At 54.4% G+C, this 22,950-nt stretch overlaps 8 protein-coding genes and 1 pseudogene across 9 annotated transcripts; 5 read left to right on the forward strand and 4 right to left on the reverse strand.

Annotated features, from left to right (window-relative positions):
- The first annotated feature begins 762 nt into the window (after positions 1-762).
- Positions 763-2,634, forward strand: GMORB2_4081 (annotated as a pseudogene). Its single transcript has one exon. Coding segments are annotated over exon 1 (1,368 nt in total).
- A 423-nt stretch (positions 2,635-3,057) lies between these two features.
- Positions 3,058-4,236, reverse strand: GMORB2_4082 (Tat protein secretion system quality control protein TatD (DNase); the record flags this gene model as incomplete). Its single annotated transcript, XM_035466057.1, has 1 exon — positions 3,058-4,236. One exon carries the CDS (start codon positions 4,234-4,236, stop codon positions 3,058-3,060), a length of 1,179 nt encoding a protein of 392 aa, XP_035323894.1.
- Positions 4,237-5,011: 775 nt separating this feature from the next.
- On the forward strand, positions 5,012-5,776 carry GMORB2_4083 (uncharacterized protein; the record flags this gene model as incomplete). The annotated part of the gene is made up of 1 exon (XM_035466058.1): positions 5,012-5,776. One exon carries the CDS (start codon positions 5,012-5,014, stop codon positions 5,774-5,776), a length of 765 nt encoding a protein of 254 aa, XP_035323895.1.
- A 338-nt stretch (positions 5,777-6,114) lies between these two features.
- On the reverse strand, positions 6,115-6,786 carry GMORB2_4084 (uncharacterized protein; the record flags this gene model as incomplete). Its single annotated transcript, XM_035466059.1, has 2 exons — positions 6,115-6,699; positions 6,760-6,786. 2 exons carry the CDS (start codon positions 6,784-6,786, stop codon positions 6,115-6,117), a joined length of 612 nt encoding a protein of 203 aa, XP_035323896.1.
- Positions 6,787-7,248: 462 nt separating this feature from the next.
- On the forward strand, positions 7,249-7,910 carry GMORB2_4085 (mitochondrial fission 1 protein; the record flags this gene model as incomplete). The annotated part of the gene is made up of 4 exons (XM_035466060.1): positions 7,249-7,267; positions 7,323-7,341; positions 7,419-7,512; positions 7,581-7,910. The coding sequence occupies 4 exons, from the start codon at positions 7,249-7,251 to the stop codon at positions 7,908-7,910; spliced, it is 462 nt and encodes a 153-aa protein (XP_035323897.1).
- A 1,269-nt stretch (positions 7,911-9,179) lies between these two features.
- On the reverse strand, positions 9,180-10,901 carry GMORB2_4086 (septin 7; the record flags this gene model as incomplete). Its single annotated transcript, XM_035466061.1, has 3 exons — positions 9,180-9,815; positions 9,899-10,611; positions 10,697-10,901. The coding sequence occupies 3 exons, from the start codon at positions 10,899-10,901 to the stop codon at positions 9,180-9,182; spliced, it is 1,554 nt and encodes a 517-aa protein (XP_035323898.1).
- Positions 10,902-14,496: 3,595 nt separating this feature from the next.
- Positions 14,497-15,788, reverse strand: GMORB2_4087 (protoporphyrin/coproporphyrin ferrochelatase; the record flags this gene model as incomplete). The annotated part of the gene is made up of 2 exons (XM_035466062.1): positions 14,497-15,489; positions 15,567-15,788. The coding sequence occupies 2 exons, from the start codon at positions 15,786-15,788 to the stop codon at positions 14,497-14,499; spliced, it is 1,215 nt and encodes a 404-aa protein (XP_035323899.1).
- An 864-nt stretch (positions 15,789-16,652) lies between these two features.
- Positions 16,653-18,631, forward strand: GMORB2_4088 (ATP-dependent DNA helicase 2 subunit 1; the record flags this gene model as incomplete). The annotated part of the gene is made up of 2 exons (XM_035466063.1): positions 16,653-17,297; positions 17,360-18,631. 2 exons carry the CDS (start codon positions 16,653-16,655, stop codon positions 18,629-18,631), a joined length of 1,917 nt encoding a protein of 638 aa, XP_035323900.1.
- An 845-nt stretch (positions 18,632-19,476) lies between these two features.
- GMORB2_4089 (Ku70/Ku80 C-terminal arm) lies at positions 19,477-22,405 on the forward strand (the record flags this gene model as incomplete). Its single annotated transcript, XM_035466064.1, has 3 exons — positions 19,477-20,017; positions 20,091-21,375; positions 21,745-22,405. 3 exons carry the CDS (start codon positions 19,477-19,479, stop codon positions 22,403-22,405), a joined length of 2,487 nt encoding a protein of 828 aa, XP_035323901.1.
- Between the last annotated feature and the right edge of the window lie 545 nt (positions 22,406-22,950).

The raw sequence follows: 22,950 nt of genomic DNA on the forward strand, positions 1-22,950 counted from the left end.
CCCTTGTCTTTCCCTCCACTCCTTGCACGTATAGAATCTGTATGCATTACAATCTGTATGTACCCCAAGTCGAGTCCGCTCCAAAGTTGCCTTATTGGGATGGGATGATATCGGCATGTACATGTATGTACTCGTACTGTACTCGTACTCGTAGCGAGGAGACACACACACGGATTCGCACACACATATACATACACACATATACATACGCACACATACATGCATATATATATACATACATGATACACACATACAAGCATATATATATATCCATACATGATGCACACATACAAAGAAAAGAACGCGTGTCCTCGTATCATCAGGAGATCTTAGTCTGATATCACCACTAGTATACGTCGTCGTCGGTATCAATACCAGCATAGCAACTCTATCATCTCTCTCCCAAATGTCATCATCACACTGTACGATCCCCCCCCACCCCCTCCTCCCTCCTACCAGAGACGCCTCCTTTCTCTCATCCTCTTCTCCCTCCCTCCCTCTTCCTCACTAAAGAACTCTTTTCTTGAAAAAATAAAAAATAAAAAATAAAGAATAAAAGGCATCTAGGCCCACCGAGGCGACAATACTCGTGCTATCATCGGCCCAGCCCTGAATCTCGAGATATCTCACTCGTAAGGGTGAGTGGGATGCCAAGTATCATGTCATTTATTTCCGACGTATGATCAAATCGCAATCTGACCTGACCTGACCATCGATTAATATCCACATTTTCGCCTCCCCCCCCCCTCCCCCCACGATATCATGCCTAGCCTCGTCAAGATTACCACTACTGCCCTCGCGACCGCTTCTCTGCTATTGTACCCAGTCTCAGCACGCCCGGTACCCCCTCGTCAGATTCGACACGATAGCGCCAGTCAGGTCCTGTCTGGAGATATCCCCTTTCGCGCAGAGCTGGAGCCAGGTGTATACACTCATATTGTTTGTTCCCGCCCCTCAATTCTATCCTTGGTTGTATCTATCTATTATTATTATTATTATTATTATTTGCCCCTATCTGACAATAAGTAGCCACTCCGTGTCGACATCCCCCAGCCAGAGTCAGATACTACATGTGACACCACCACGGGCGTGTCCCTTCAGGGTCACGAGCTCCCCTCTACGAGTACACGCGACGTCTACCGCAGCGAGGCCACGCTGGACATCGGCCACGACACACATCTGACTGCCCGCTGGACCGTGGAATGCTTCTTTGGCGATGGGCCCCCGGTCCGGGGACGGGTTCTCGTCCTGCTGGCCCTGGCCATCAACGGGAAAGGTGCGATCCCCACCGCGTACTTCGCCGTCCCCCGGCACTTTGACTACATGTACGACCGCATGGTCGACCTTGCCGGGACGCTCCTGGACGAGCAGCATCGTGACGGCGTCGTGCTCGGGGGGCTGGTGCGTCTTCAACCGACGGCGACGGATTCGGTCAGCGCCGATGACGGTTCCTACCTGATCCGCAGGCCGCAGACTGACAGCCATGACATGAAGTCCATCACTTCTACTGCCGAGGCCGGACAGGATGATCCGGTGCTTGCCGAATTGCTCCCTACACTCTCTGCTGAATCACTTGTATGTTTTTCTCTCTTTCTCTTTTTTTCCGTCTTTTTTTTTTTTTTTTTTTTTTGGAAAAAAAAAAAAATCTTTCGAGCACAGATGGGATGTAGATCGTGGTATTCTTATCTGCAACCTAGTAAGTGCTCCCAAGACGCTGACCTCCTCATCACCCTTTCCATAGCAGGCCTCCTCTTCCTCATCTTCTCCATCATAGGCGTCACCATCTTCAGCCGCACCGNTGACGGTTCCTACCTGATCCGCAGGCCGCAGACTGACAGCCATGACATGAAGTCCATCACTTCTACTGCCGAGGCCGGACAGGATGATCCGGTGCCTGCCGAATTCCCTATTCCACCATACGCCGAATCCCTTGGTTTTTCTTCTGTCTATCTCTTTTTTTCCGTCTTTTTTTTTTTTTTTTTTTTTTTGAAAAAAAAAAAAATCTTTCTCTCCCAATTAAATACTCTTACCTAAAAACAAGAGCTGACACAGTATCAGTCCTCCCAAGACGCTGACCTCCTCATCACCCTTTCCATAGCAGGCCTCCTCTTCCTCATCTTCTCCATCATAGGCGTCACCATCTTCAGCCGCACCGACACGACCTACAACATCATCCACCGCGACACCAGGGAGGATTGTCTCGCCCGCGTGGCCGGGAGTCGATCTGCGCTCCGGTCGTTCCTGCCCCGTCTTCTCTGTGGCGTTTTCAACTCGGATGAGAAGAGGGACGTTGGCGACGACGGTAACGGCCGACGCACGTCATCGTCATCTTTGCAGGGTAGACGCTCGGTCATGCATAGGGGTACTGGCTCACATCCCAGGCCTGACGTGTCATGTCAGGAGTACGATACCACAATGGAGCAGGACATCGCTGGCTTCAGGGAGGTGGCTAGCATGCTGAGCAGCATGGTCGAGGAACAGGGATATCAGGACTGTAATGCTCGTCCCCAGCCGTGGCAACGACAGCAACAATAAACGCAGCAGCAGCAGCAGCAGCAGCAGCAAGAGAACGGAGTGTGCGATGTTGAGGAGCATGCTGACGGACGGGTTCCAGAATGTGCAGCCATTTTCTAGGGGAGATGGTGGAAGTGGCAGACTTGGCTATGGCTACAAGGATGAATGGAACCAAAGCTTTCTTATTTGCGAGACTTTCCACTTTTTCTGTTTTGGCTACTGGGAGGGCGTTCTTGAATCTTCTATTTCCTGTTTGTCGATGCAGATGATGAGTCCCAATGAGTCCAAGTAAAGACAACCTACAGTAATGATAATGCCGTTTTACAGGATGTAACATTTCAAACCATCTCATTCATATTTACCACTAAAAAGGGATACATGCTCTTGTGTGTGTGTGTGTGTGTGAGAGAGAGAGAGAGAGAGAGAGAGAGAGAGAGAGAGAGAGAGAGAGAGGGAGGGAGAGNGAGAGAGAGAGAGAGAGAGAGAGAGAGAGAGAGAGAGAGAGAGAGAGGGAGGGAGAGAGGAGAGAAAAAAAAAAGAATCTCATCCAACGATGAAGCGCCTAAAATTCTCTCGTATCCTGACCACCCCATCCTCCAAAGTCCATCCTTTTACCCGACACACAAAACGATACATGTCCTCCAGTGCAGCCTCCATCTCGTCCCCAGCAACATGCAGGTCGCTCTCGACGAGGATCTTCCGATCAGGCACAGCCTTGACTATATCACCAAGCTTGGCACGGCCTCCATCGGTACCCAAGTTGACAGCCGACGAGAAGGAGAAGAAGATGTCGGCCGGTATGGCAGGGCGAAGCCACTGCTTGAGAACCTCGACGCTGCCGCTGAACGAGTGGAGGCATATGCGCGGAGGAAAAGGCTTGCCACCTACCGTGGTCTGCTTCTTGTTATCTTTCAGAGAGTCAGGATCCGCAGGGCCGTCACCGTCATCGTCGGAGAAGTCGGGCAAGTCCTCTGCTTTGGGGGCGACCATGCGTTTCTGCCGACGGGAGACGACTTCCTTCTCGTGGCCTTTCCAGCAACTGGAGATGGTGTCGTGCAAGACTCCGTGTACCTGAACGCCGTGGACACTGACGGGACGGCCGAGATCGCCCGCTAGACGGAGCTGGGCCGTCATGATGGCCTGCTGGTGCTGGATGCGTACGCGGTAGGGACTCAGGCGTCTGCCCTCGCGTCCGCCGGGGGTGAGAGAGGTCTCGTCGTCGTCACCGCCAGCGGCGCGCGAGGCAGCATCGTCGTCGGGGCCCCACTGGAAGGGAAGCCGAAAGGCCTTGTCGAGGCCGGTCTCGCCGATCAGGGCGTGCGGGCGCGCAGCCGCCAGCTCGCGCATCGATTCGACGACGGACGACAGCGGCGTGGGCACGGGAAGTGCAGCGACAAAGTCCGCGTCCTTGGGGGCCGGGGCGAGAACAGCAGTGTAGTGCGCCATCTTGGCTTCCTCCTGCTTGCCCTCGTTAGCAGGGGAGTATGTCGGGTTGGGCGCTGTGTCGTCGTAGAGCTGATGCGAGAACCAAGGATGCCATCCGAATGAGGGGATCACGAAGCAGCGCCGCCCCGGCTCGACGAGACAGGTGACGGGGGAGTCATCCTCCGCCAGACCTAGGTCGTCGGCCACGCTGGCTACAAGATGCTGATCCTGAGAGCGGGTCGCCATGATAGCCATGGCACGGGTGCGCATCCCTGGTATCGACGGTATCTTGCCCATCGTGTCGGTCGGATGGCAGTGGGCGTCAACGGCGCCTAGATGCCATGGGAAGGGGGCGTCATCCTCACGTCTCCCGTCATCGTCGCTGCTACTTGGTACGGTATTATTATGCCGGTCCTGGGTTTGGCTCATGGTACACTATACTTGCGTGTTGACGTGATGGTGCTGTTCCCATCATTGTTTTAGAAAAGTGTTCCTCGGAAAGAGGGGAAATGCGTTGTGCACCTACCTACACAGCTGTATATTGGTGGGTGAGAAAGACGGCTGGATGGCCAATGATGTCAGCCGCGATGATGTGTGGAGTCAAGGACCCCGGATTTTCATCCAACTCCAAGCTTGGAATTGTATGTCATCTTGTGCCGTCAATCCCATACAGGCTGAACATGTGTGTGCATGTGTCTGTGTGCGCGCGTGAAGCTCCATATCCATCAATGAGAGATGCAGCGAGGCTATGTTGTGTAGTGCGCGCGGTAGAGGCAGAGAGAAGAGTAACCTGTACGAACCGACTTGGCATGTGATTGAGACAAGAGATTGAATCCCCCTTCCTTGATTTCTGAGCTTCCCCGCCCCAAACCACACCATTACCAACAGCCAGCCCTTTATTCGCCTTGTTTCTGCTCTTCTTTTTCCTCCCCTTCCAACTCTGTGGTAGTACTTGTCGAATTAATTCAAATCGAGATCGAATCATGGCCATCGCGTCGTGGGAAACCTCTGACTAGATAACTTCACATCACAGCTTGGTGATGCACCGCCACACCCCAGTCCATCTACAAACATGGGGCTTTTCAATCCCGTTCGAGCTCTGGTGATACCCGGCTTCTGTCTCATCACCGTTCCTCTCGCCATCCTGGCCGGAATAACCACCACCCTGGCCTTCTCCGTCCTTCTCCTGCGCGTCTTCACCGTCTACCTAGACATTCTCCTATCCCTGGCGCCACGATGGCCTTCTCGCCGACTATTCTTCACCACTGCCGCCGTCGACAACGACACGGGGGCCACCAATTATCCGAGCACTTCCCATCATCAGCGACGCCACAGCCATACCCCCCGTCGCCGACGCCGCAGCTCAACCGCCTCCTCATCGTCCCTGGGCGAGCGCGGCCTCGGCCTGGTCCCCAGCGTCGGTGCCGAGCGTGACTTCGAAGGTATCGGCGGTTGGCGTCTCGGCGGCCAGATAGACGACGACCTGTGGAGCACAGCGTGCAACCCTCCTCTCGAGATGCCCGACCGCCCGGTGTCCTACTTCGGACACGGCCACCACCACAGGTCATCCTCAGCCAACGGCGGACCTACCACCCCCGGCGAAGGTGGTTATCTCATGATGAAGAGTCGCACGCCGAGAGCCAATGCCGGCGTCGGCAGCAGCAGTAGCGCCACCGCATATCCCTTGGCCTCGTCGCCGTCGTTGGCCGCGTCGCCCAACAACTCGAGGGCGCGTACGCCGTCTGGGCCGCGCCTGAAGTTCACACCCACGCAGCAGCCTGATGGGTATTTTGCCTTGAGCAGAAATACGTCTCCTCAGGCAACAAAAAGGCATTAGCAGCCATCAAGGCGCTTATGCATCTTTCTAGATGATCAAGGTTTTTTTTTCTTTTCTTGTCTCGAAATAACTTCACGAAGCGAAATGAATAATGGTACGAAAATTGGACAACCCTGGAGTAATAAAGTGTGTAGTAATTCATACATGTATTCGTTTGAAATCAGAAATCCGTGGTATCATGTCAGAACTTCCAAGCCCGAAAGAAGAAGAAAAACAGGTCCGACGCCGCATCAGAAGGGAAAAAAAATCATGAGTTTATACTTGCCGCAGATGCCAACATGTCTGGATAGTAGAAACAAAAAGGGCATGGCGAGAGGAAGGCAGCGCCATGCCTTTGCTCAAAGCGTCGACCAGAAATGGTTGGCGTAAAAGTATCGCGAAAACTTCTTATCCAAATTGACAACGTGGACATCGCCCCTCCGATCGTTGCGCACTACGGCACGATTCCACTCGCCGTCCCTGCTGTCGCGCTCGATGTCGATGCCCAGGCTGCGGTAGACCTTGAGACGCAGCAGGACCTCGTCGTCGACGGGGTCCCTACCTCGGCGCGACGACGCGTCATCCGCCCCGCCCTCGACGCCCTGGAGCTCGAGCTCCTGCAGCCGGGCGGAGAGGTCGGCGGCCTGCTGGGCCAAGCGCTCCGTCTCGACCTCGGCGTCGTTGGCGGCCTTGGCGACGCGGAACTTCTGCGTGTCCAGGCGTGCAATGTGCGACGCGTGGTCGGTCGACGAGTGCGCCGCGGCCAGGTCGTCGTGCTGCGAAGACAGCGTGTTGAGCTGCCGTGAGAGCTTCTTGAGTGACTGCTCGGCTTCGCGTAGCCGGAGCTCCCGCGCCTGCTGGAGGGTGGACAGCGACTCGTTGACGCGTGACACGGCCAGCTTGTCCGGGTCGATGTTGAAGTTGCGCACCGTGTGGTGGATGAGCTGCGTTCGCAGTTAGTATAGGGGGTAAGGTTTTTCATGATGATTATGGGGAAAACATACAGTGGCGGGTTCTTCAGAGAGCAGCATTTTGTTGGCTCCTATTTGTATTTTTCCTTTTTTCTCTTATTGTTGTCTTTATATAGTTGGCAAACGAGCTTGAATTATGACCAGAAGTGATTGCGGATGAAAAGACCAAATATATTAAAGCCGTTGTTGCATCATCCCCCCCCCCCCCCCCAATACAAACAAATGCGTCTCCCCAGCGATTGTGGCAAAACAATACCCGATGTTTACCCGTCCTTTAGACCGCTCCCTCCCCTCCTCCCCCACCACGCCACACGCCACAACCTACGCACCAGGAAACATCCTCAGCCACATGACGAAGGACGCCTGAGCCGTGGACACTCTTCCTCCTAACGGCAACAACCAACATTCGCATCACGAATCGCAATTGCATCCTCATAGACGCTAGAAAACCCGCACGCTTTTATCCACGTATTCCAGAACGAGTCACCCCGAAATACGTAAACCGCCATTCCAACGACCACCATGATGACCGAGCTACCTTGTACGTTCTTTGTTCTGTTCCCTGTCCCATCATCATGCTAACAATGTCAACGCAGACGCACTCGATGCCGAGACGTACGTTTTCTTTAATCTCCTCTCCTCCCCTCTCTCGACTAGATAACATTATTCTCTTAACGCTATAAGAACGATAGTCCCCTGAGCCCATCCGAGCTCCAGGTCCTACGAGCCCAATATGAAAAAGAAGGTGACATGGCCGGTGTCCAGACCCGCTTCAACTACGCCTGGGTATGTTTCTCCATTCTTGCTGTCCCTCTCAAAGCTCACACTTTTGTGAAATGTACGCACGCGCATAGGGCCTTGTCAAATCCGATAACCGCTCAGACCAGCAACAAGGCGTCCGCCTGCTATCCGAAATATTCCGCGTCTCCCCCGAGCGCCGCCGCGAGTGCCTGTACTATCTTGCCCTAGGCAACTACAAGCTAGGTAGCTACGCCGAGGCCCGTCGCTACAACGATCTCCTCCTGGAGCGCGAGCCCGCCAACCTACAGGCCTCAAACCTGCGGCAGCTCATCGACGACAAGGTGGCGAGGGAGGGGCTCATGGGCGTGGCCATCCTTAGCGGTGTGGGTGTTGTGGCTGGTGTCGTCGGCGCTTTTCTCGTCCGGAATGCGAGGAGGAGGTAAATTATCGAGGGGGGGGTGGTTTAGTCAGCCGGCGTGAATGGAAACAAGACATCGTCAAATATATCGGTGGCACAGGGGGGCAGGCACGAGAAGAAGAGAAGGCATGCCGCTGAGTGGTCTTCTGTTCTTTTGATACGTGGCAAAGGATTGCCACTGTCGTATGCATGTCTGTCCTCCCCCCCCTTGTCATAGACATGTCGAGGATAAAAGGATAAGGGAGGCCGAGGGGTTCCTCTTTTTGTATACTATCATGATTCAGTCTTTACATGGTGTGCTCGTAATGGGCTTATTTGCACTTCGTTCAACTGCAATATCCAGCCTTTCGACTCGGATTTAGAGGCTCTGCTCAACCGAACATGGCATAGACATGACCAAGACAGAAATATCAAGAGCACATCACAGATGGCAAAGGAACACAACAGTCAGAAAAACATGGGAAAAACAATTACTAGAAATACGCAAAAGCCTAGACATACGCGGATGTCGAGACATCCAAAGCAGCCTGTCCCAACCTAACAACTCAAAATACATGTCAGTTTTTTCAGCTTCCCCCCATTCGCACCTAACACAAGAAACATTTCACCTCGCATCTCTCCACGTCGTCTCCAAGGCCAAGGCCAAGAAACAAGAAGCCATTCCCATTCCAAGGAAAAAAAAATGACAGTGAGAACAAGGTGCCGTTAAACTATGCTCCTTGATGTTACTAAGATTAAAGAAAAAGAAAGAGAAGAAAGGAGATATAGAGAGGAGAGACACCAGGAAATAAAGAAACAACAATAAAAAAAAGGAAACCAGGTATTTGTGTGTCTTCGACACGTGTCGGCCACGAAAACCCCGCGCCAGAGGAACAACTTTCCGTAGAATTACCAGGCGAACCCCTTCATTTCCGTATATCGCCAAAAGAGCCTTAATATTGGACCATGTTATATTGGGCCATTGTTTTCTAGGCGCTTACATGCAAGAAAAGAAGATAGGACAAATCCCTCAACCTTTGTTTGCATGGTCTGTATCTAGACGGCCATCGTAGCGTTAATCAAGGCTCCTTCGGGGGAATTGAAGAGAAGAGGATGGTGGCGGTAGTAGTGCTGCGGAAAGTGGGAATAAAAAGTTGTCGAAAAGTAAAACAGCCAAGGAGAAAAAGAGGGAGAGCGTCGAGCTGGTATTGTATGGGCATCATGGCAAGGGAAACTCGGGCATTCATCGTGGAATGGAGGGAGAAAGCAAGAAGCACGCTGGCACCGTCACGGGAACCACGACTGCGTAGAGAGCTTATCGGAGGGAGAAACCCTTGCGCTTGCCCTCCTTCTCGAGCGGCCTTCCGCTCTCGATGCGCTGCTTCTTGTCCTCGAGCTCCATACGCTGTCGCTCGAGCTGCTCCTTCATCTCGCGGTGACGAGCGTACAGCTCCTCCTCGGACTGCTTGAGCTTACTCTCCTTCTCGGCCACCTTCTGCTGGAAGACCATTTTCATCTCGGCCTCCATCTTGGCGAGCTTTTGCTCGTGGAGAGCGCGCTCCTCTTCCTGCTTGACGGCGGGGTTGACTTCCTTGAAGACGCTGGGGTCCTGCGACACGCCCATAGCGATGAGCTTGTCGGTACGGTAGTTCTCGTACAGCAGGTTGTTGGTGTGCTCCTTGAGCTCCTCCATGTGGGTGCGGATGAGCATCTGGCGGAGTTTGACAAAGTCGCAGTGCTCCTCATTGTCCACCTCGATGATACCCCAGGGGTACTCACGGCCACGGACCTTGCGACCGTCAGGAGTCTTGAGCTCGTTGGTGGCACCGACGACGGCGAAGGGGACCTTGGACATGATCTCGTTGTTCTCGGCAATCGTCTCCTCATCGTCCAGCTCGTACCTGGGGCCCTCGAAGATGTGGATGCCGTGGTACTTGATATCGGAGAGGATCTATGGCAGATTAGCACATGTATTCGTCGTTGCTGCGTCATGTTACGCCCAGAAGAGAGCATAGGCTGGAGTGGATTACGTACCCTCGACTTGAAGCTGGAAATTTCCTCATCGGTGAGAGTGTCAGACTTGGCAATGACGGGGATCAAGTTGACCTTGGTGTGGAGGCGACGCATGACCTCAATGTCGAGGGGCTTCAGAGAGTGGCCGGTGGGCTGGATGAAGAAGACGCAAGCGTGGATACGGTTGTCGACAATGTTCATGCGGTTGACCTTGTTCTCGGCGTCGAGGTAGGCATCGAAGCGCTGCTCAATGTTGTCGACGATGGGGCGCCACGACTCGTCGTTGTTAACAAAGTCACCAAATCCGGGAGTGTCAACGACAGTGAGGCGGAGGCGGACGCCAGCCTCCTCAATGTCGGCGCTGATGGACTGGATGGTGACCGTCTTGGGGATGATGTCGAGGCTGGGGCCCTTGCGCTCCTTGGGGGGGTACAGGGAGGTGTTGAAGAGGGTGTTAACGAGAGTCGACTTGCCCAGACCCGACTCACCGACAACCATGACATTGAAGTTGAAGCCTTTGCGGACGCTCTTGCGGTGCCACTGGTTGGGGAGGTTGGCGAAGCCGACGTAGCCAGTCAGCTTACGACGGACAATGTTCTGGTTCTCCTGGGCAGTGGGGGCCTGAGGGGTCAGGGTAGAGAGGTCAGTCGCGGGAACACCCTGGACAGACTCCATGATGTCGTCCTTGTTTCCCGGAGACGAGGGGGCCACAGCGGGCGCGACGTCGGCAGAAGCTATTGGAAGATACTGGTTAGCAAAACTCCTTGAAGTATGGCTCGATATACATAGTTATTGGTGCAGAGGCAGGGTATCCCTGACGAGTTGCATCCACCATGTCCCGCTGTTCAACCTCGACATAAGTTCCATCCGCGTCAACGGATGGACATCTGGGTTGGGCTCCATCCATTTCAGTTTCCTGAGAGCTCTCTCCGCGTCCTTTGGGCCGCTTGAAGGTGGCGGCCCCCGTAATCTTCTCATCCAATGCTTGCTCGTCGTCGTCGTGGGGAAAGGGTGGGAGCGGCATGTCCGCGGAATCTTGGGGCACCCCCAGGCAATGCGGATACGTATGCAAAGTATGACTGAGTCTGCCATTGTCATGGGGGGCCTCTCGAGCGCAAGCCGTATTGGAACCCATGGTAGCGTTTTTCAGTTGGAATCGATGTCGGTATTACATGTGTTCATCTTGCCACTGAGATCGAGGATGTGCACGCCACCATGGGAGCGGGAGCCCAGCCCAGCGCTACTCCATTATACGGTAACGTGGATATTGTGTGAATCAGAGGGACGAGCAGGAAACATCGAGAGCAGGACGGCAGTCGCGGGGGTCGAAATCCAAGAGAGGCGCGGGACAGTGGGTATGGAGAGAGCTTGGTTGGAGGGGCCGATGGGGAGAGAAAGAAGGATGACTCGAGACTTGGCCTCGAAGCGCACCACACAACGCCAATCTGCAGGAAAAGGGGTAGTGGTAGTAGTTCTTACCCATTTTGAAGTAGTAACGAGCGGTCGGTCGGTCTGGAAGATGAAAAGAGGAAGAAAGCACGAGCTTCTAGGTGATGTGTTAGCAAACAAGCCGTGGCGTGTGTAAACAAGGGGCTAAAGGGGGGGAGGAAAGAAGCAGCCGCTCGACAAGAGAGCTCGCAAGATGGCACGACTCGACTCAGGTCTTTGTAGATGAGCACAATCGGAACCGTCTCTCGTGTGTCTGCTGCGGGAGATGCCAAAACAGAAGGGGAAGGACTTGTCTTGGTCTCGTCGGTGGATAGGTGAATGTTCAGGAGGGCGTCTTTACCTAGGGAGGGTCACGGACGCGTAACGATTAGCGTCTCCCAAGAGAGTTGATGGCAGAAAAGCAGAGTCGACCAAGAGAAGAAACAGAGAATCGACGATGGACCGGCAAGGACGATGCGCAGTCTGTCGACGACGAAGAAGAATGAAGTAATAACGGGGGGAGGGGGGGTTTGATTAAAAAAAGGGACGGGCTAGAAAAGGGAAGAAGGTGGAAAGCGAGGTCGGGAGCGAGAGACCAAAAGTTAGGGGCAGGGCAAAGGAGAGGAGGAGCGACGCAGAGAGAGGGACAGGGGTGAGGTACAGCTCTCGGTGGTGGCCAACTGGCAACAGGGGAGGAGGGGGCAAGGTACACGGGTACAGGAGAATGGACTGGTACGACTGGTGCTATGGCGACCGTTGATGATAGGGGAAAGAGTATGTGCTGGTGCCCGTAGTGGGCCATCTACTGGCTCGTCGAGTGTTCACTGCCAACCGTCTGGGAGGTGAATATTATAGCGGGTGTTGGTTCTGGAGGTCACTGAAATCAACGGTTGGCGTTGACTGTTATTCCCTGTATCCCCTAATACTACTCATACCAGCAGCCCGTAAGTAGGTATTGTTACTGCCTACAGACAGGCCATTCATGCCCCTTCTCTCATTACCTGAACTCACCACACACACACACACGCGCGCGAAAAGAAAAAAGAGTAAAAGAAGTAAAAGGGGCTTGAAATACGCCATTCCTGCCCTGGATTAGTTCTCATAGCCGTCTTCTGGGGGAACCAAGCACCAAGTTATTAGCAGCAGGGGAATACATATATGTCCTTCTGATTGGCTAGATGGGACCCAACCGTAATTATAGAGGCCCTTAAGAGATGAAAGGGGGTCACGGAGATTTGGCCTCTGGGCTTGGTATTACCTAGTAGCCTGTAGGTAGCTGTACTCTGTCTCTTGTTCTCCCCTGCTTTTTTCCTCTCTTCCTATGCTGTCGATGGAATGGGTACTCGTACGGAGCAATATTATTATTACATCGTACCAATGTCGTAAGTACAAGTAGGGAGCACAGCGTATCAATACGTCGTAATACCTTAATAGTGCTTCGTTATATAAGTGATATTTGTATAATGACACTTGTCGATCCATACACCTTGTATTACCGGTGCTGTATTACTGATGCTGTATTACATGCACATTGGCTGCTGCACCCTCGGCTTGTAGCTTCACCCAGTTTTCGAGGAGAGACAGCAGAGAGCCCAATAGATTGCCGTATCTGTGGAATGCCGCAAGTTGCCGGCTATTTTTTATTTCTTACTTGCGTATCCCGTGCCGAAGAAAAAATGAAGGGGAGAAAAGTCAAGAACGGCATGGAGTTTTATCATACAGTGGTGTGCAATTATATATGTACATACCTAGCGCCCCAAAAGCCAGGAATAGGCGTCCATATTAAACGTCGACAGAGCACAGGCCACGTCTCTCTTTCTCGGTTCCCGTGGCCCATGGTCCATACCATCCAACCCCAACCCGATTGCGGCAAGGATGCACGGTTCCCCATTCTTTTCCTGTAGACTTCGTGTAATTGCTACTTCCGGCAGCAATAGCGCCGACCTCATACGAGTGCTCGTACAGGTCAGAATGCTCGTAATCCTCGCAGGACTCGTACGTCTTTGACCCGTGCGTCGTAATCCCAACGTCAAAGGATGCATCACCAATAGGCGCAAGCCACCCTCAGAAAGCCACCGGCACATGTTAGTACATGCCAGAATGTGCGGTAATAACAGTAGAGGAATAGCCTCTGTCCGCCCGCATGATACGCCACCTCAATCTGTGGCACTGCAGTTGACTGCCGTCGTGTCGCCCAACCCTCGTGTGCGCGCCCTGCATCCCCCCCTCTGTTCTGGGCCCAGAATTGGATGGAAGTTGCTGATCCCTAAGTCCCGGCCATCGTCCAAGGTCAAGAATAACCTTGCTCGATCATCCTACTACAAAGCAAGGCATGGTGCCAGAGTGGTTAATGGGTGAGACTCGAACGATCCTTTCTAGGGTTCAATAGGGCATATCTCATGTCTTCGGACGCGGCGGTTCAAATCCGTCCCATGTCGTTATTTTTTGGTCTTTCTATGCTCTTTTTTTTTCTTCTTCTTTCAGGACCACTCACTCCGCGACTGACCGGCATCATAGACAATGAAGGGAAAGGGAGAAGAGGAATAGCATTACAGCACTGGTAATAATCAGTATTACGTTATTACCTGTCGAGTGAGTAATACAGCATGGCTTCGCGTGAAATGATGCGTTGAGAGTCCCTTCTGTAGAAGAGTACTGGAAATGGCGTTTTGTTTCAATCATCTGTCGACCTTCGTTTGCTACCAGATGTTTCAGCTGTCCTTTTCCTCAAGGGTCCTGGCAGCCTGGCTCATGAGTCATGACCCATCGGTGCCTACATATTTGTCGTTAGTCAAAGCGTCCGAGTACGAGTATCAATTATTACTACTATCACCTATGCAAAGAGCCTCGAGAGCCCTATGGCTATTGCACACACGCGTACACAGGCTTCGTAGTAGTACTGGTAGAGAACTATACTAGCACAAGTGCGTCGTCTATAGAGCAATAGTAGTAGCTTTATTTGTTTTCAACGAATTCTTGCACTCCCTATTCCCATCAAAATAATCATACATGCATCTAAAATGTTACAAATAATGTATTGTTTTTTTTTGTTATCATGCATTGCACTTGCAAGCCTTATCCATTATCAAGCCACCACCTTCTCACCATTACAGACGCGCCTGCTATAGCGAAGGATTTCTTGATTTCAGTGCACCGCTCGCGCTCTTGCAGCTAGGGCAGCAGAAGTCCATCTAGGCAACAGAGGACTGGACGCTCTGGAGGTGCCCCTTTGCGATGTCAGCAAGGGCCCTGATGAAGACGGGGCTCCCGTTGAGGCTGTCAGCCCTCTTGATTGTGTTGCTGTGGCCGGACTCGCCGATGACCTCGATGTCGAGCTCGTACAGCGTCTCGATGTGGTCCGACGTGAAGGCGATGGGTACGAGGATCAGGTCTGTCTGGCCCTTGGCGATGTACTGCTCGACCGTGTCGGCCGTCTGGGGACCCAGCCAGGCCGAGGGGCCGACCCGGGACTGCCAGCAGATCTTGTAGGGGTTGGAGAAGCCCAGGCGGCTCATGACGGCGTAGACGGTGGCCGCCACCTCGCCCGGGTAGGCGTCGCCCTTGTTCACCACGGACATGGGAAGGCTGTGGGCCGAGAAGAGCAGCACCACGTGTCGCCGGCGCTCCTCGGGGTACTCGGCCAGCTTGGCCTCAATGTTCTGCGCAAACGCCTCGACGAGGCCGCTGTGCGCCGGCCACCGGTCGATCACGCTCCATTTGATGGCGCCCTCGTCCTCGCCATTGCCGCTACCAATGCTAACGTTGCCGTTATTGTTGTTGCCCGTCGTCGTCGTCGTCCTGCCCTCCAGACGGTGGCGCCACCTCCACAGCTCGTTCAGGCTGCTGCCCGTCGTCGAGTGGGAGTACTGCGGGTACTGCGTGAAGGCCACGGCCCGCCCGCCCTTGCCGTTTCCGAACCCGTCCGCCAGCATCTGCCGGTACACGTCCCCAGTCAACGGGTTGGCGTAGCGGAAGGCCACGTACGGCTTGTGCGGTGCTGTCTCCGGCGAGATCTCGTCCAGGATCTTACACATCTCGGCGTTCTGGTACTCGGACCACTTTCGAATCGGAGACCCGCCACCAATGACGGAGTATTGCTTCTGGATCTTGGGCGTCCTCCGCTTCGACAGCAGAGGGCCAATGTACGACTGTAGCCTTCCTAGGGGGATCAAATCTCCATCAGACTGTCGATTTTGCTCGTTAGCCATACATTCACGCCCATGATAAAGTTTTCCTTTTGGCTGAGAGCGTGTCAGCGTACAAATAGTCGGCTGAGGAAGTCGCCAACTTCGTCTGTCTTTGAAGGTCCTCCCATATTGAGGAAGACCATGGCCGTAGGCCCCCTGGACCCCGTCGCATCCTGAGTTACCGGTGGCACCGCCTGGGTGGCTAAGCATCGCGTCTGAATTGCGCCGAGTCGGGGGGTCCGGAAGGGCGTCACTGCCACTTGGGGCAGCAGTCGTGTCGAGATCCGGTATGACATGATGTATGTATGTAGTGTATGACTTTTTTTGCCGCGCCCGATCGCGCGGACTCTGGAACGAGACGAGACGGGAGAGATGGAAGGAACTGGTCGACAGTAGGCTGGCTCTTTTACTTCTGTGATGAAGACAGAGAGTGAGAGCGACGTAAAAGTTGGGGAGGAATTAGCAGGAGTGAGTAGGAGTACATGTACAGAGAAAAGATCGAGACAAAAAAAAAAGTAGAGACGGGGGTCTCGTATGGAGGGAAGTCGATGATGTACAAGTAATACTGATCCGCCCCTCGGACGTCGCTAGCTCCGACGTGGACAGAAAGCTGGGAGAACGATTCCAAACCCTTTTTCTGTTTCACTTTTTACGGTGCGAATCGCTACTAATTACTAGTAATCGTACACGTACTAGCTTCGGAGAGGTACTTTCTTCCCAGCTAGACCATCGGCAGAGACACATGTACCTCTCCTCCCTGATCGCTCGCATCCAATGACATGGTGGGCAAGTAACCCGTGGTAAGCAGCACACGTGATCTCGCGATGCATATCCCGCTTTCCTAGAGCTGAGGCGCGTTTGCCTACTCGTACGGGAGGGGCCCACTATAGCTTGCCCGCGTGTATCGTACGAACGTACACACGGCGTGAATAGCACGAACTGCCGGCTCTTCTTCTGCTCATGAGGTTGCAACCGTCTTGTCATCTCATCTGTTCTCCCGATATAATACTCCCAAAGTAACGCGTTTACTTTTCTGTGGCAGTCATGGCAGACGATTGGAGGCGAGATGAAGAGGACGAGGCGGACCAGGATATTGATGAGACTGTACGCACATGCATCCCGCTCCAAGGAGTTGATATTATGTTGCTAATCACGAGTGCATGGATACACAGAGCTACAAGGCGCAAAAGGATGCCATCCTCTTCGCTGTCGAAGTGAGCGAGACCATGCTCACACCACCTCTCCCCTCAGACTCTAAAAAGGCAGACCGGGACAGCCCTGTCCAGGCAGCCTTGAAATGCGCCTACCATCTCATGGAGCAACGCATCATCTCCAATCCAAAGGATCTGATGGGCGTCCTGCTATTCGGCACGGAAAAGTCCAAATTCAGTAGTCGACAGGAGGATGAACAAGGAGGAGGTGGTGGTGGTGGTGGTGGCCTGAGCTACCCCCACTGCTACCTCTTCACGGACCTCAACGTCCCGGACGCCCAGGACGTCAAGGCGCTCAAGGCCCTGGCTGAGGAGGGCGAGGACGAGGAGGAGGTTCTCAAGCCTACCAAGGAGACGGTGCTCATGTCCAGCATGCTCTTCTGCGCCAACCAGATCTTCACCACCCGGGCGGCCAACTTTGGCAGCCGGCGGCTCTTCATCGTCACGGACAATGATGACCCGCACGGGTCGGACAAGGCTGCCAAGTCGGGCGCCGCTGTAAGGGCAAAGGATCTGTATGATTTAGGAGTCACGATTGATATATTTCCTGTTGTACGAGGCGATGCCACCTTTCGCGTAGAACAGTTCTACGATGTAAGCTGCCTGACCCCCTCCCCTCCTCAAACACCGTATCCACCTTGTCTGATCATTTCCAGGACATCATCTACCATGATGCCACCGCGGGTGAGGCCAACATGTCCGAGATCCGACACTCGAAGTCAGGAGATGGCCTGTCTCTCCTGTCCTCGCTGATCTCCAATATCAACTCTAAGCAGACAGCTAAGAGGGCGCTATTCTCCAACGTCCCCTTTGAGATCGCCCCTGGCCTGAGGATTTCGGTCAAGGGGTACAATGTGGTGCACAGGCAGACGCCTGCCAGGACATGCTACATCTGGCTCGAAGGCGAGAAACCCCAGCTTGCCACGGGCGAGACGACGAGAATCGCCGAGGACAGCGCACGGACGGTGGAAAGACAGGAGATCAGGAAAGCGTACAAATTTGGCGGCGAGTACGTCTACTTTACGCCAGAAGAGCAGAGACAGCTACGCGATTTCGGATCACCCATCATCCGCATCATCGGCTTCAAACCACGCGACTGCCTGCCGCCGTGGGCCAGCGTGAAGAAGAGCACTTTCATCTACCCAAGCGAGGATGACTACGTGGGGTCCACGCGCGTGTACACGTCCCTGTGGAAGAAGCTCGTGCGGGACAGCAAGATGGGCATAGCATGGTGTATCACGCGAACTAACGCGCAGCCTGTCCTGGTGGCCATCCTGCCCTCTAAGGAGCTCACGGATGACGACCGCGGTAGCCCCCATGTCCCCTCGGGCCTCTGGCTGTACCCTCTCCCCTTCATCGATGACCTGAGGGACTCGAAACCCCCCGATAACCAGTCCAGGAGCTCCGACGAGCTCAAGAACCAGATGCGCACCGTGGTGCAGCAGCTCCAGCTCCCCAAAGCAATGTACAATCCGCTCAAGTATCCCAACCCCAGCCTCCAGTGGCACTACAGGATCCTCCAGGCCATGGCGCTAGAAGACGAGGTCCCCTCCAAAGCAGACGACGCTACGGAGCCCAAGTACAAGGCCATCAGCAAGCGTGCCGGGGGTTATCTAGAGGACTGGTCGGAGACGCTCAAGCAGGAAGCCGCCAAAGCGCGTCAGACACGCGCCATAAAGCGTGATCCAGATGACTCTGCAGCATTGCCTGAACGGCCTAGCAAGAAGAGCCGCGGTGGTGTGCCGGTGGCAGGTGGTGGCAAGCCGGGGCTCGACCTGGCTCAGATCAAGGCGGCTGTGGAGAGCGGCGCGATCACGAAGATGACGACGGCGGATCTCAAGGATGTGCTGGTGGCTAGGGGACTCAGCACGTCTGGCAAGAAGATGGACTTGATTGAGAGGATTGAGCAGTGGGTTGAGCAGGCGTGAGTGGTATGTATATATATGTGCCTTATGATGTCATGGCTTTCCTTTTTTATTTCTATTGACTGGTGTTTGACGTAAGTAAAGTGCATGTTTTGTTTTTATTTCATCTGATTGTCTATCCTCTTTAAATGGAGGTCATTGGCGATGCATTCGCAGGAGAACGCTAGAGAGGCTCGTGCGTTGTAATATCCTGCCAACAAAGAGTGGCAATGTGAATGATATGAGACGTACATGTATGGCAAGAGTGAATGGTTGTCTGCATAATGATCTGAGAAGCAGCTCAGCTCGGATTTTCAATCTCAGCCAACGCACGACTATAAAAAAATGGAGGTTGGATCATCATTGTAAAGCCCAACCTTAAAAAAAAAATAAAAAAAAGCCCCGTCTTCGAATCCAAACCAACTTGGGTAAATTGCCAACATCTCATCATGGAGACACTCGAAAATGGCGATGATAACGGCAGCAGCAGCGAAGACGACGCGGACATTGGTACAGGGTGGCGCTCTACAACACGTACACATACGCCGATGCCAAAGAGATCAATCATTGCTCCCGTGCCTGTGACAACATCATCAAGCCCAACAACGGCAGCAACAGCTGCAGGGGCAGAACTTGGGCTGGGACTCCTCTTCGAAAACGTAGTTGATGCGATGCCTGAGTCGCCCCCATCACCTCGACACGCGTGCCAGTTGGCCGGACCAGCGCGAAGGTCGCCGTAGCAGCAACAGCAGGAACCGTCGTCAGCGACCGAGGCAGAAGCCTCCCGACTAGCCAATGGTAACCGTGAAGAAGAAGGAGAAGAACAACGACAGCCGCCGCAATTCGCACCACCGTGGTTGCTACCCGAAATGGTCGACTTCCTCGAGAGCTTCGACTTCGGCACTGATGCACCCCGCCAATCCAACGACTCGAGATGCGCATCCGTCGACGAAATGGTGGCGCAACTGCGGGTCGTGCTGGAGCAGAAGGTGACGGAGACGCGGGCCGAGCACGTCAGCGTCGCGTACGAGCTGCGAACCACGACAAAGTTTACGCTTGTCCAGTCCGACTCTGAGGAGGAGGATGACAATACCGTCAATGTCATGGACACGTTGCTCAGCGGTGGCGCTGAGGAGCTGACTACTGTCGTGTCGGCCAACCAGGTCATCGTGAACCAGACTGACGATCCTGCGCGGCAGCGAGCTGTGGGCAAGAACATTATTCGGGCTGTCGCCGCTGCAGATGGGAGCTGCTGGGTGTTGCGCGGCCTGTCGAGGGGTCGTGATGGGTGGACGTTGCGGTATGCATGCGGCGCATCATATCAGGAATGGATTCGCCAGAGTGCGAAGAATCCGCCCAAGACTGTCGTTGGCGCCTACAGCTTCCAGGTGCCTGACCCGGCCCTGATGGGTGAGCCTGTCATTCTCATTCTTCCCGCCTTCTCGTCTTACCGTACTAATTGTGAGACGTACAAAAAAAGCAGACCGGCCCGCATTTGACTGTCGCGGATCAATCTCCGTCTGCTTCAACCGTGGCAACCACTCCATCACTGTGCAATATTCACACACCCTCATGCACCAGACGGTGGGACAGCTGAAGGAAAAGTTTCCCGTCCGAGTGCGCGAGCCAGGGCCTGGATACCAGCGTCAGCTGGAGATCAGGAACACACCTAAGAAGCAGAAGAAGCCAAGGAGCGAGAATCCCAGAGGCGATAAGAGGGAGAGGCCATGGAAGTCGGATGGCGATAAGGCGGATCGGCCCAGGAAGCGCAAGCGTGATAAGAAGACTGCCCCTGCACCGGTCGTTCCTATGGGGGATGCCATTTCGGTCGAGGCCTCTTCCTCTAGCCAGCAGCAAGGACAACAACCTGCTGTTTCTGGCCAAAAGGATGGCAACGTGCCACTCGTAAGCGTTTCAGCGGAGGAGGCGGCTCGTCGTCTTGCTACGGCCAGGGAGCTCCTGTTCAACGCGGGCGTCGACCCGGACACCCTCTCGACGGAGCAGATGAATATCTTCGCCAATCAGGCCCCCAATATCCAGAAAGACTCGGTTGCCATGCTGGCCAAGTATGGCGCGCAGCAGCTTCAGATCGTCCACCCACAGGCTAAGGCTCGCTCCCAGTCTCAGCAACAGCAGCAGCAGCAGACCGACAACGGTAGCAACAACAACAACAACGACGACGATGCCTCGGAAAACACCACGAATTCAAGCACCGGCCCGGTGATGACGACACAGGAGCTCGCCCTGGGCGGTGGCGTCGAGGAGCAGCAGACAGAGAACGGTGGCGGCAGGTCCACTAAGCAGAGAAAGGTTGGCAAGTCCCGCGTCTCTTGCTACCAGTGCAAGAGCCGTAGGGCGAAGTGCCCCAAGGACAGGCCTTCTTGCTCCGAGTGTCAGTCGACGGGCCAGTCGTGCGAGTATCCGCTTCAGAAGCCTCGCAAGAGGGAGTCAGAGGCCGCGGTTGCTGAGGGCGATAATGGTGATGGGACTACCGTCATTGCCCGCGACGAGCAGCAACCTCGGCTGCCAGTTGAAGAGGAGCAGGGGCAGTACGATGCTGAAGAGCATGATGATACCGAGATGGAGCATCAGCAGCTACCTCCATTGCTTCCGGAGTTTCCGGCCCAACTAGCTCCGCAACCACAGCCGACACCTCATTCCCAGTCGGTGTCTGGCCTAGCCCTTCCCCTCGCCAATCTCTCACAGCAGCAGAGGACGAGTATGTCGCCTCAGATGGGCGGGACCCCCGACATGCCGACGGCACATGCGTCCGCTGACCCAAGTACCAACCTCTCCATCCACCCCCCCTTTTCTACACCGTGGACGGAAGCAACAGGAAGTGCCCCTGCAGACAACGGTGTTCGCCATGGTTTTGTTGGAAATGACCAACACAACCAGCACGGCTATCACCAGCGCCATAACGAGCCTTTTCAGCAGCAACAGCAGCAACAGCAGCAGCGGCAGTCGCAGCCGCAACCTCAGCAACAGCAACAGCAATCGGCAAGGGATGTCCAGATGATGCAGGCATCGGCATCGGCCGGGTCATCATCGCCATCGCCAGGATTGTCACAGCAACCCCGCCGTCCTGTCGCGACGGCACCGCCACGATCACGCCTCTCACCCTCCCAGCAGAACAGCAGTGCCTATCCGCGTCCCGCCCCCGACCGGGTGCAGAGGCAGGCCCATGTGCTGGCTGGTGTTTCCACCACGCGGAGACCCTCACCCGCCTACCTACGATACAATGACGGCGGTAGCCAGTCCGGCAGACGCACCCCCATCGTCAGCAGCAACAGCAACGCATCCAGCGACATCACCTACAAGCCCTTTTCGCACCAGCAGGCCATGATGCAGCAGCGCGACCCCGACCGGTATGGCTCCCACGGCTACAGCGGGAGCGACACCCTCGGCGGTAGGGACACGTCCTCTCCCACCCTGTCCGATCCCATGGCCGCCATGGCACAAGAAGCAGCCACCAAACTGCCGCAGAACGCCTGGGCCTCTACGCCGGCCTCCTCCCCCAACGACATGCAGCGCGGCCGGACCGCAGCGGCCGTCTCTCAGCCCGCAGACGGGCGCCACCACTCGTACGGCACTACGGCGGGACATCCGCAGCAGCAAACGCAAGCACCATACTACGACCCGTTCTCCACAGGCACAAACGCTGCCTCTACGGCCCACGGGGTTGACTTATTCGGTGTGGATGCCCAGAGGGCACAGCAAGGCAAGCCTCACGACCAGCAACAGCAGCAGCAGGGTGCGTGGAACTTTTACACGCAGTCGGGACGGGGATTTCTCTAGTTTCACTGGAGATTCTTTTATGAGGGTTTCGGTGTATTATAAATTTGCTTCTTTCTTGTTCGATACCAACGCCAGAGATGTTAGACATGCCTGAAGGGCACATGTCTACTGAATATGCATTCTTTCACTCCGCCTGCACCTGTTTGCACATCACTTGTCTCTAATTATTGTGTCTAACGATGGTGCTCGGGTATAGGACAGTGTTTCTTTAGACTGCCAATCTTCTCCTGTTCTGTCCACCATGGCCTTACTCGTAGATTCTGACAGCCTGTTTTATGTACTAAGCAGAAAAAAAATCGGAAAGAAAAGCGATGAATTAATGGAACAAGGCACGTGTTCTAGGTTAAAGTACTGTAGCACCCCTTTCCCCTTTCCTCCAAGTGAAGTCGTCTGGTCTCGTAGCTGTTCAGTTTATTGCTGAGATATATAGACTGTGGAAACATTTGAGGATGCGATCCGAGACATCCATCAATGTCAACTATGATGCAAAATACCCTGTCATCTATACACTCCACCGCCGACTATAAGACACGGATGAGCCCCGA

Source organism: Geosmithia morbida, assembly GCF_012550715.1.
Source record: "Geosmithia morbida isolate 1262 chromosome Unknown scaffold_2, whole genome shotgun sequence".
Classification (NCBI taxonomy): Eukaryota; Fungi; Ascomycota; class Sordariomycetes; order Hypocreales; family Bionectriaceae; genus Geosmithia; species Geosmithia morbida.